General features: G+C 37.1%; 1 protein-coding gene across 3 annotated transcripts in view; it reads right to left on the bottom strand.

Annotated features, from left to right (window-relative positions):
• CATSPERE (catsper channel auxiliary subunit epsilon) overlaps positions 1-13,263 on the bottom strand; it is a 212,718-nt gene that overhangs the window by 77,972 nt on the left and 121,483 nt on the right. For 2 of the 3 annotated variants that reach the window (XM_072647630.1, XM_072647631.1), the window contains one exon: positions 10,227-10,704. The exons of the other annotated variant lie outside the window; for it this stretch is intronic. In XM_072647630.1, coding sequence (XP_072503731.1) covers positions 10,227-10,704 — 478 coding nt within the window. The remainder of the gene's footprint in view (positions 1-10,226; positions 10,705-13,263) is intronic. 3 annotated transcript variants of the gene reach the window in all.

Raw genomic sequence — 13,263 nt, 5'->3', positions numbered from 1 at the left:
AATGGCAGAATTGATTTTTGTTTGATTCCGGTTTGGGAAGACTCTGAGAAGGAATATAGGAAGAGGAAAATTTTTCTCTTCTTTAATTCACTGTCCTCTTTGTGTTCATCTTCTCGTTTTCACTTTTTTTCTGCTCTTAAAATCACCCCCATTCTTTTCTTCAGTGTCCTCATTCGTTGTCTTTTTCTCCTGCTGTCTATGCATTCTTAGGATATTCCTCTTTAAGTATATTTATCCTCTAAAATTTCCACTTTGTCAATTTGCCTATAATTCCCAATTCAGTTCTGATTACTTAGCAGAATTATGTTAAATTCCCTCTCCAAAATGTTATAAGACAAGATGTCTCAAGGACACAAAAATTAAATACGTGCAAGATATCTTTTGGAAAAAAAATCAGCAACTTATCTGTAAGGTCTTCATTTAATCTACTGAGTGTTAAGCTGATATGCTGAGGAACCTCAAACAAGCTTGTACAGTTGTGATGACACAAAGCCAAGGGAAGTCTCCCATTCATCAAGGAGATTTTCTGTAGCAGTAACAGGAGTCAAATGTGAGAAGCTGGATAAATTAGCAATTTCCTCTTCACATCCAGTAGACACTATTAATGTGTTGTCTTTATCTTACAAGAGAATGGAGGCTATCTCTCTTTCCCTTCCTGAGTATTGCCATTTAATCCTTGACCATGTTCATGCTTGTTGTAAAGATGTCAGTAGAAATAGTTGTTATTTTTTCCCATTTTCTTCTACTTATTAGGATAATTTTGATAAAACCAGAGTAAGAAAGAGGTGGAGACTGTAGGTATGGGGAAAACTAAAAGGGATGGGGGGAGTGAGAAAACTGTCAATATATATCTATCCAGTTAGAGGACATAGAAAGTAGCTTCAATGAAGGGAGAAGAAAAATAGCTGAAATACCCATATGTCCAGATGAGGAAAACACAAACAAAGCCTGACTTCAAATGTTGCTACCAAAATGACTAAAGTTTAAGTGATGAAGCAGGACTAGAGGTCCTAATACAAAAAGGAAAATTTGACCTCATGGATATCAATGAGACTTGGTGAGATTAAATCAATGACTAATATATGGCTCTGTGTATGTATAACTTATTCAAAAGAAATTGGGTAATGAAGGAGGGTTAGTGGGGTAGTATTATATATTAGGAAGGTATACCCATATAAGGAACCCAGGAAGGGGAAACATGATAAGAGAGTCTTTGGATGAAGGTCAAAGGTGGGAAAAACAGGTAATTTTGTTACTAGAGTATACAGTAGAACACTTGGACAGAAAATACTAGATAAGTAGCTTGGCAAATGGATCATAAGCCTAGCACAGAGCCATGAGATAGGTCACAATGAGGCTTTTCAATTAGCTGGACATCTTCTAGGGCTCACAGACAGAAGCAGAGAAGCTACTCATTTCTTGACTTGCTATGATGATCACTTTATCAGTCACAAGGTAGAGGAATTAATCAAAGAACATTCTTTTCCTGTTCTTACTCTCACCGACATGGAAGAACTCGTTGTAGGAGTATTGTGTTCCATTATATGTATCACAGTTGAGGATCATGAGGAAGTGGGAATGTTTGGCCTAGAGAGAGGACAAGACTCAGTGAAGACATGAGAGTTGTGATTTAAGTAGTTGAGGAGTTGTCATTTGAAAGGAGAATCAGACTTGTGTTTTGCCCCAAAGGGCAGGAAAAAGATGAATGGAACCTAGGTGGCATGGTAGCAAGAGTGCTAGATCAGGAAGTTCAAATCCTGTCTAAGGCATCAATGGCTGTGTGATCATGGATAAGGTGCTTAATTCACCTCTATACACATCGATTTTTCATTAGTAAGATGGAGACAATGATATTACCCATTTCCCAGGATCAAATGAGGTAATGTAAGTAAAACGTTTCGCAAATTTTAAAATTCTATATAAATGCTGTTATTATTGTTGTTATTATTATTAAGCTGCCAAAAGGAATATTTAGGATTGATGTCAGGAAAATAGTTTGTAACAATTAGAGCTATCCAAAAGCAGAAAGGAGCTGTTTAGAGAGGTTATGCGTTCCCTTTTATTAGTGATCTTTAAGCAGAGGATGGAACGTCACTTGTCAGGTATAATAGAAATTTCTTTCATATATGGGTTGGATTATATGGGTGCTAATGTCTCTTCCTATTCTCAAGATCTAGAAAAAAACCAACGATGATAAATTATTTCTGACTGGGAATTTATTCAACTAGTATGCTCATTAGTGTTCAAAAGGGGTGAGAAATAACTAAGAGGCAAAGTATGAGTTGACATAAGGAGTCTGAAATCTTGCTAGCAGCAAAAGGGGAAGAAAGTGGGTCAAAGATGACTTTTTACTTAGAATCTCAAAGACAGCAACTGAAGGCAGCTTTTGATTGCATTAAGGGGTGTATTGGTAGGAAGTCAAATACATCAAGGCAAGTAGCATCAGAGGAAAAAGACAGGAAAAATACATTATCAATAAAAACTTGCTTGGGAACGCTGAACATCAGGTCCTTGTAAAAATAAACAGGCAGGGAAAACAAATAAGTAGTTTTTTGTAGTGATGAGACAAGGTAGTAAGAGGATCAAAGAATTGACCATATCTATTTCAGAAAGTATGGAGTGTTAGGGGGAATATTTTAGTGATGTACGCAGAGGACTGTATTTCATCTGTGTTTCTGCTAGTATTTGTGCACGAAGTGAACTTTGATTTTTATCTTAGACATGGTGAAAGGTCAGGGGGAGTGCTTTTCTCTCTAGTTTACCAAGGAGAATGAAGTGTTCCTTGAAAAAATAGAAAATATGCTTGAAAGGAAAAACGAAAAGGGGAACAAAAGGATTCAGGATTCAGATTGGAGGGTAAAAAGATGTTATAGAGAAAAAGATGAGAAGAACCATGGAATTTTAGAAGCCATGTGATAGGTTTAAAGTTCTTCCTTACCCAAGTGGGTAGGAGGTGTATTCTCTTAGAAGGAAAAAAGCTTCCTTGCTGGCCATAAAGCTCTTTGGTGACACTCTTGGGTAATATTTTTATGGTAATATGTTGTAGGCTACAGATGGCTACCATGTGCCTCTCTGTTACCCACTGGCTGACAAAACTTGAATTCTTCAGACACTATAGTGTTCTATGACTTGTGGTAATAGCACAACCACAATTTGTTCAAGTCGTTTCTGACTCTTTATGATCCCATTTGGGATTTTCTAGGCAGAGAGACTGGAGTGGTTGACCATTTCCTTCTCCAGTTCATTTTACAGAGGAGAAAACTGAGACAAACAGGGTTAAGTGACTTGCCTAGGGTCACACAGCTACTAAGTGTCTAAGACCAGATTTGAACTCAGGAAGTTAAATCTTGCTGACTCCAGACTTGGCATTCTATCCTCTATACCACCTACCTGCCCTATGACCATAATAATACTATTAAAAAATGGATCATTGTTTCAGGTCATTTTTCTGATTTGTTCTGGCCTCAAGGCATTGTCAGTCTGCAAAGTGATAGATACATATATCTCGTTTGTCATATGCGTACACATATAATACATAATGCATGTATTTGTGCATACTTGGCCAGCACACAAAGTCTATATGTGCATATATAAAAGTGCATGTATATCCAGTGTATGCCTTTCTATACACATACATGTACATATGTTCATATATACACACATGTACTTTTGGAGCACCTCTACAGGATGTTTAACCAACTGCTTAAAGTCTTTTGAGTCAATATGTTTCTATTTCGGATCCAGTGCTTTACTAATAGAAGCTATTAGCACAATGTCTTCTGCATACAGTGGCATCATCTTGGCAACCTTATCATTTCATTTGGACTCTTTGCTGGGATATCCAACATGATAGTAGCAAGCACCCCTAATAAACACATGAATCCCTATTTTATGCCCACCTTCATATTAATAAACAGAGGGCTGTCAAATAGTCATCTTTGCTATACCTTTGGAAGGATTGTATATGACTTTGACACAAGCATGTGAGAAACCTTGTTGGAAGATACCATTGAAAGCACTGTTTTACTTTACCAAATCCAATGTTGTTGTTTTTTAAAAGTGACCATTCCACAACAAATCTAGCCATCCTATCCAGAACAGTAGCAGAGTAACAATACAGAGGGACATTATCATAAAAAAATGTAGAAAAGCAGAAAGGGTAAATACATCATTACTGATTGTGATGCAATAAAATTATATCTCCCATGTCTCCCTCATCCTCAAAAAAAAGTGGGAGGGGAAAGAAAAGGGAATAATTTATGTAGTACCTTCTATATGCCAGGCACTATACTAAGCACTTTACAAATATTGTAACATTTGATCCTCAAAACAACCTTATGAGGTAGATGCTATTATTAGACCAGTTATAAATAGATAAGGAACTGAGAATGGCAGAGGTTAAATGATTTGCCCAGGGTCACACAGCTAGTAAATATCTGAGGCTGAGTTTGATCTCATGTCTTCCTGACATGAATTTTATAATACTATGCCAAAATTTTATAATACTATGTCACATAGCTGTCTCACTTAATCCATCTAACCTTACTAGTTTTCATTCTATATTTCTCCTCCCTTTTGTTGATAAATGCTTTGAGAAGTCCTTCCAGAATAGATACACCTCCACTTCTTTTTCTCTTACTCTTTTCCTAATTCACTGAAGTCCAGCTTCTGACCTTATCATTCAACTGAAACTGCCCTCTCAAGTTATCAGTCATCTCTTGACTGCTAAATTCAATGACATTTTCTCAATCCTCATTCTTCTTGATCTCTCAGTAGTCTTGGACATTATCAATCACTCTTTTCTTTTTGATATTTGATCTTCTTTATACATCGTCTTGACACTACTCTCCCTTGGTACTCCTTCTACTCATTAGGCCACTCCTCAATCTCCTTTGTTGGATTTTCTTCTGTGCCATCTTGCTAAAGCTCTGTCCTGTGATTTCTTCTCTCTTGATGTCATTCCACTTAGTGACCTCATTAACTCCCTTGGATTAAAATACCAATCACAATGCCAGTAATTCCCAGATTGATTTGTCCAGTCCTCACCTCTCTTCTGACATTTCATTTTGCATTTTTATCTGCTTATTGGACAGCTAGAATAGTATGTCTCACAAACATCTTACATTCAACATGTTCAAAGTTGAACTACTTCCTATTACTGTCAAGAGTACCACCATTTTCCCAATTACCCAGGCTCACAGCTTTGGTGTCATCTTGAATTTCTCACTTGTATTCACCCCCAAAATCCAATCTGTACCAAGTTTTGTTGTTTCTACTGTCATGACTAAAGGTAACCAAGGCAGACTGAGGTACAGGAAGATTAGTTTATTACCAGTGATGTGCATAACTGTTAACAAAGTCGGTCACACTGGCCATCTCAGCAAAACCAATGACCCCAATGAAAAGTGGATCACCCTCTTTGTTGATATGCAGGAAAGAAAGGGGTCCAGGCAGTTTTGGAACATTACAATTAGCTATTCTAAGAAAAGTGGGCTGCCATTTAGGTAAAGTTAATCATGGTCACTCTGACAATTAAGAAATGTTCATTGTTTTGTAGGACTCATTTGCCATTTGTAATCGTTGTTAGGAGATCAGTACTACCAGGTTTGCTGTTCCCTTAGAGAAGATCAAATTTCCCCTAATTGTACAAGGACAGGCAAGGAGAGATCACACGTCTTTTGGGGAATGGCACCAGGTTAAGACAACAAACAGATGTCCTAGGAATTAATGATGTGAGTCATAATAACCTTTTATTTTACTTATACTTTTAAAGTAACTGAGGGAAAACAGGATTTCTGAGCAAGGGGAGTTCAGGCAGATACTAACTCAATTATAAAAAAAATCAATACAGCATAAAATAAACTGCATTCTAAAATCAATACAGCAGAAATCAGAGGCAATATTCATTCTGATCTTTTCACACTACCTTTACAACATCTCTTAAACACATCTCTCTCTCTCTTTTTCAATGAGAGATTTCTTATAACAAAGTAAAACAATTAATGAAACTAATAACACAATGATGTCTGATAATGAATACAACATTCCATGTTTCTGATGGACATGCTGAGTTTAACTGAAAGTCAGCTGAGAGATATGGGTAGGTTAGGTAGATTTGAGAATCATGAGTATAGAAATGATAATAATGAGCTCATGGGAACTGATGAGACCATCAAGTGAATGAAGTAGTAAAGTGGGAGAAGAGAAGATGGCCCAGGACAGAACCTTGTGGGATACCCATGATTAAAGGCCATGGTCTGGATAAAGAACCAGCAAACAAGATGGAGAAGTGGTCAGATAGGTAGGAGGAGAATCAAGAGAGAGTGTTGTCATGAAAACTTAGAAGGGAGACAGTTCCAAGGAGAATAGGGTGATTAACAGCATCCAGGGTTATAGAGATCAAGAAAGATGACCATCAAGAAAAGGCCAGTTAGAAAGGGCCATTAGATTTGGCAATTAATAAATTACTTAAGTAATGTTGTAGAGAACAGTTTCAGTTGAATTTATGAGGTTGGAAGCTAGATTAGGGAGGATCATGAACTTAGAGCAGAGAGAGACCTCAGAGACCTTTGAATTCAACTCTCTCATTTTACAGATGAGGAAACAGAGTTTAAAGAAAGAAATCACTTGATTTGGCAATAAGTGACAATGATTGGAACTCTAGTCTTTCAGATACTCAACCCTGGGCTCTATCCATTATGCTAAGGATCAGAGAGTAGAATTTGAAGAGATTGGGCACCTGAGAAAGATAAAGTGAAGACAGTTGGCCAGTTAAGGCAATGTAAAATGAGAAAAGGTGAATAGAAAAATTATGTGAAGAAATTGATGAGAATGGATTGGTGGATGGAACAAATTGGTGAAAAAATAAATGGGAGATTAATAGTAAGACTAAAACATGGGATTGTTGAGTCAAAGGAAATGAAATTCAGTTGTAAGGTTATATTGAATAGTGATAAGTTCTAAATATTTTGGCCATGTTCTTTTGGTTGAGGTTGTAAATATCTATGTGTAGTTTCAAAAAACAAGGCTGAAAATCTCCACTATTACAGAAAATCTAGGAAATTTTGTAGCAACTTGTTACTTATACTCAAAGTGTAGACTTATCTTCCTGGGGAGAAGGCAGAGGGACCCCAAGTATGCCTCTCTGCACTCTGGGTTGCTTGAGAGAATGAAGGATTCCTAAAGCAAAGAGATGGAAACTTTTAATGGGAAACTGGGAATCTGAGGTGAAGAAGGGAGGCTTGACCTTTGTTTGAATGATGGTGAATAGAAGAGTGCTACCTAGAAGGGAAGGGAAGGGAAAGGAAAGAACACCTGTACAATTAGAGCTTAAAAACAGATTTGAGACTCTGATGAGAAGACATGCTTGGATATTCTGAGGTAAACGAAACTACTTGTCCTCCCAAGAATAATAGTCACAGAAGCTATGCGATAAGAGATCATCCAAGGAAGGCACAGAGGAAGAAGAAGGGAGGAGGAGTAGTTGGTCATTTCTTGCTCATGTGGGGCAACTATTTGCTAAACCGACAACAACCACAGAGAGATTTGTGGGCACACAGCCAAGACATAACAGGGAATCTTCATCAAACTTAGCAACATGAATGATGACAGCTTTTCACTTTTGGTGATTCATGCGGACACAAATAACACTACCAGAAGGAAATCCCCTTGTATTTTGAGGATTAAAAAAAAAATCAAGTTTTCAAGTCTGAGATAGTGGAAGAATAGATAGATGTCAGTTGCTTTGAAAAGGATCTAGGCATTTCAGTGGTTGGCAAGGTCAATATGAGTTAGCAGTATGATGTGGCAACCAAAAATCTGGGCTACATTAAAAGAGGCAGAACTTCTAAAAATAGGGAGATAATTACACTGCACTCTATCCTGTTCAGACTTTAGTTCTGGAAGCCATGATAATAGTATTAAGCTACTAAAGACATTGAAAAGCCAGAGATTATTAGAGGAAGACAAACAGGATAGTTAAGGACCTTGAGTCCATAACACGTACAGTTTGGTTTAAGGAACTATGCATATTTAGCCTGGGGGGAGGGAGGACGGACATACACATGATAGTTGCCTTTGAGTGTATTTGAAGGATTATAAAGTGAAAGAGGGATCAGATTTGTTCTTTTTGTTCTCAAAAGACCAAATCTGGAATAACAGGCAAAGAGGCAAATTTAACAATGGCAGCTGTACCAAAAGTGGAAGTGACTACTTCATGGGTAGGGGGAATCCCTCATCTTCTAGGTTTTCAAGCATATGCCTGGAAGACCAGGTATGTTTTGTGGTATGTTATAGTGGATGTCCTTTGGTTTGTGCATTAGACTACATCACTATCAAAGTCCCTTCTAATTCTCTAATTCTGCAATTCTGTACTCAAGTCTAGGGTCAAGTCTTGGAGGGAAGAGACTGTCCGTGTACCAAATGAGGCTCAGGAATGAGAAAGAGCAATTCAATAGCTTGCTGGTCTCAAGGGGAGAAACCAAAGAGGCCATACCTTGGAATGGTAAGTGACCTGAGTAGAAGAAATGGACTGGGGAATGACTAACGAGAAGAAAGGAGCCATAGTATCTGGCCAGAGGGGAAACAACAGACCAGGAGGGGAAAAGCCTGCAGACAGCTATAGACAGAGTTGAAGAAGCAGTCACATACCACTATAGATAAAAAAGACACCTCTCTTCCCCTGGCTTCCACAGATTCATTATGGGGAAACTTCCAGATGTAATAATATATTGTTTGAACACCATAGCCCTTACTATGAGGTATGTGTAGGGAAGATGCAGGGATGAATCTTGATTTATGATTACATAGGAAGATTGAACGGTTAAAGTGATGGGCAGAGATAGGAAAGACCAAGACTGTGTGTCCAGCCAGTAAGAATGAGCATTCCCACAGAATGATTCTGGCATCTAGGGATCATGAGAAGAAAATCTAGACAGACACTATATCTAAATGGCATACTTCTGAAATCCTAGAAGTCTCCACAGAGGAAAAGAAAAAGCTTGAGAGTAGAGGGTAGTGGGCAATCCAAGACAACCTAGAGCCAGATAGATTGTGAGTTGGTTTGAGAGCTAGAACCTGTATTTCTTGCCACTGAATCCAAGCTCCTGATTCTGGGCCTAATACTCCTAGTTTGTGGTTCTTGGATTTCTACTCAGTAACATTCTGTTGTCTTAACTGGGCTTCCTAGTCTGATACCCTTGATAAGGACCTGGTTTGAACCAGATTCTACTCCCTCCATGACAAATTATAGCAAAACCATGTGTCACGTACAACAAAAAGCTGTCATCATCAATGAACCACTCTGGGCACTAATTGTTTAGAACTTAGCCAGCTCTAGGTCTGGAGCTGGATTAGGAGGCTAACTTTAAATAGAGTCAAAAATCCTTAGTATTGTATGAGATTTGGAGTGTTTTGCCAAGTTGGGTCATGTTGGCTTCCTGGAAAGGATTACTGAATGAAGAACATGAAGAAGAATTGCCTTTTTGGGCTGAAGTCTTTTACTTGCTTCTTAAGGTCAGAGTTAGTCATGGCTCTAAATGCAATCACATTAGACAATCTGAACTGTCCTTTGAGGACCACCTCTAGATTTATTGATTCCATGAAGCTTCCTTGACCTCTTTCAAACCATAATGATCTCCCTCCGTTGAACTTGTATAACACTTATCTCTACCACTCATTTTAATACTTAGATGTTAATACATGTGTTCCAATAAAAAGTGATATGATATTAATAAGTACTGGACCTGGGATTTGGAGAGATTCTGCTTTGAAATTTACTATTTTTATGACCTTGGCATGTCCCTGAACCTCTATGTCTCAATTCTGTAAAATGGGATAATAAATGCAATATCTCCCCTATAGCACTTTGGGAAGAGAAAACACTTTATAAATTTTAAATAAGTTATTGCTAAGTGAATTTTTATGTGTTTTATTTTCTCAACTACACTGGGAGCTACAGGAAGGCAGAATCTTTACTTCATAGTAGGTACTAAAGGAATGTGTTGATTGATGACTGATTTAATATCTGATTTAAAAAGCGACCAGTCTTCATGAATTTCATTTTACCACTATACTTTAAAATGTCAATCTCATTGAAACTTTGGATGTCATAAAATAGATGATAGTAATTACCTTGTAAAAATGATGACCTCTTAATAAGAAAGTTCTTAAGATTTCTCTAATAGAATCATTAATTCACCTCTTCCCCCACAATAAAAATACTTAACCCATAAAAACTTGGTGAATGGTGCTATTTGTTAGAGCTGCTAGGTTATGACTTCCAGTACTTGTCTCCAGATATCCATTATATGAAAAATTTTGGTAGCTATAGTAAACTTGCTCGTCATCCCATATTACAAAATTTGGCAATGCTGAGTACATGAAGAGTGCAGTCAATTTTTTCCCTTGAGGGAATATGAATATAAAATCTTGTAGATGCCATTCAAGTGTATCCTCATCGTAGAACACTAAAAACAGCATATTTAAACTAGAGCTTCTTTCATATGTTAGCAGCAGAGCAACTCCAGTTGGGTCTGAGGTATAAGTAACAAAATGTATACAAAATAATTCCAATATAACATTTCTCATATTTATGATTTCCAGGAGTTCTTCAAGTGTTACTAATAACAGAAATTCTTGATTAGAGTATCCAAGTAAGACTTCTTCTTTTGTCCACACTACTATCTGACTCAATTCTTCTCCATCCTGCAACAAAATTAAAAATAATAATCACAGTAATGGATTTTAGATATTGTTACAATTATTGTCTTCTAAATTTTATTCTCTTCTAAGTTTTAGAATTATTTTTAATTAAGCAATTATTGTGGTCTACATTTAAAAATATTTCAGTATTCCAGAGACATGTGATTTCATTCTATTCCTGACACTTACTAGCTATGGGACCATGGGCAGGTCACTTAACTTTTATTACCTTTGTTACCTCATCTACAAAATGAGGACAATATCTTCAGTAACTGCCTGCCTCAATGATTATTCTAAGCAGCAAATAAAATAACATAGTTGTCCCTTCCACATCACAAGGATGAGGGGAGTGGCATTCCTGCAATGTGGAAAATCGATATAAAATTCTTTGACCCTCTCTTCATACCAGAAAAGAAGCCTGAATTATTATGGTATTAAAAGATAAAATATGTTGATATTATACAATGCTATACACATATTTTATGCATTCCTGAGTTTGAAAACTTTTTCTGTATTATCTGCTGGCCTTAGCATCTTGTCTGTGATTTCTACTAAACTCCTCCAAAATTCCCATTTAATTTCGTATATTGATCCATGATTATCAAAGTTGTGATGGGAAAAGTCTTGATGTGGTAGGGATAACTGTAAATGTAAAGTGCTTTGTTAAACTTAAACCACTTTTTATCAGCTATTATTATTTCCATCCTAATCAATGCGGTTTTCCTCTACTAAAACAGATCTCAATATCTCTATGACTTAAAAAAGGACCTTTGAGATGTACCATGGCTGCAACATTCATTCTTGTGTAACCAGTCTGGTGATGGAACTCTCTGTACTTGTCTAATAGACATCCTGTTCATCACTTAGCTCATACATAATTCCTTTCCAGCTTCACAGGCCCTGTCAAAGCTTGTGATTAATTGGTGTAGCCATTAAGAACTCAGCTGTGGTCATCTCCATGCCACAGTAAGGTGCTAGGGCACTTTTAGAACAAACAAATTAAAGTTAGCAATTATAAAAATTTTATGCTAGTTTGTTGTAGTTCTGAAAAACTCATCTGAGACACAGGCTTAAAACTAAAGCTAAAAAGTTTTAAGTATGAGGGTTTTTTTTTAACATACTATTTATCTATTGTTATTCTTTTTTTTGACATACTGTATATAATTTTCATCTGTAGCAATGATAATAGCTTAAATTCTTTTTTCAAACCAAGCAAGACATTGGCCTTCTCTCTTTTCTCTGCATTTTACTCCTTGGCCAGGAATGTCATTTGCAACTTAGTGCCAAGCACAGTCACTTTGTGTGGCTACCCAAACATTGGGTTGTCTTTGGAGAATCAGGACCCATAAACATTTGGAAAAACAAAAAGAAAACAAATAAACAGGGCAGACTATAGGCATAAGGTAAGTTTTAGAAAGGGAGATGGGGAATTTATGTGAATTACCCAAGGCTCATATACTGGTTTAACTCTTTTGTGCAGTGAGAGGCTCAGAAGGCCCCAACTTTATCTACAACCCCATCTTGATGGGCTGGGAGAGAGCAAAGATGAGGATTATTTGATATAACCTAGAATATGTGCAAATTAGTATGTGTCTTTTCTCACTGTGAAACCTAGAGAAATGAAATTACACTAAATTAAACTAAACTAAAGCAACTGCTTCAGAACAGAAGCCCAATTCATGATTTGACTAAGGAAAGAGCAAGGAGGGAGAAGTGGCAGAAAAACTATCCATTGATGATTAACACTGAATCATGGTCATGATCAATATCCTGCTAAGGAACTGGGAATCAGGAAACCCTGGAAACAGGAATTTGGTGGAATGGTCATGCCAGGGCATGGATTTGAGCAGGGCAAGAAGAGGAACCCAGAGAGAATTCCTGAGTCAGGGACAATATGGAGGTTTGGAGATCAGGGTTAATCATGGCCATTTTTACCCACATGGACTATAGAGAATTTAGAATCAAGTATCCATGTAGGTCAACTGGGCAAGAAAACATACTTCACACAGAAGGCCATATGTTAATAACAGAGTAGTGGATTCACTTTAGTAAACCAGAATAGAGAAGATAGGCCCAAAAGAGAGATAAAACAGAAGTAAGGACTTTCTAAAATCTCTGGGAAAGTATAGGTGGCTACCCAGATGAGTATATAAAGGCCAGAACTCTAAAGAAAAAAACCACTATGATGGATAGCAAAGAAAAAGGTTTTTTTAATTTAAATTTTCTTTCCTGATCCAAGAAGATAATAACAAGAGCTCTCTCCTTCTGGGTTTATATAGTCAGAGGGTATGGTACAGGGATTCATAACCAAAGGTCTGTAGTTAGAAAGATCTCAATGGGGGAGGATGGGAAAGTGGTCTGAGAACTTGGAACTTTTAATATCTTTATAGCTATATTTCAATATAAGTGGTCTTCTTTGTAGTGCTTTTATTTTATGCATTTAAAAGCATTATTCTGAGAAGGGATTCATAGGCTTCATCAGACTGGCAGAGGGGGTCTATAATACAAAAATGGTTAGGAACCTTTAGTGTCAAAGAATGTCAAAGTCCTGTGATCTCCAGT

This window comes from Notamacropus eugenii, chromosome 2 (genome assembly GCF_028372415.1).
Source record: "Notamacropus eugenii isolate mMacEug1 chromosome 2, mMacEug1.pri_v2, whole genome shotgun sequence".
NCBI lineage: Eukaryota > Metazoa > Chordata > Mammalia > Diprotodontia > Macropodidae > Notamacropus > Notamacropus eugenii.
The sequence above is the reverse complement of the archived record's forward strand: the minus strand, read 5'-3'. Positions and strand labels throughout refer to the sequence as shown.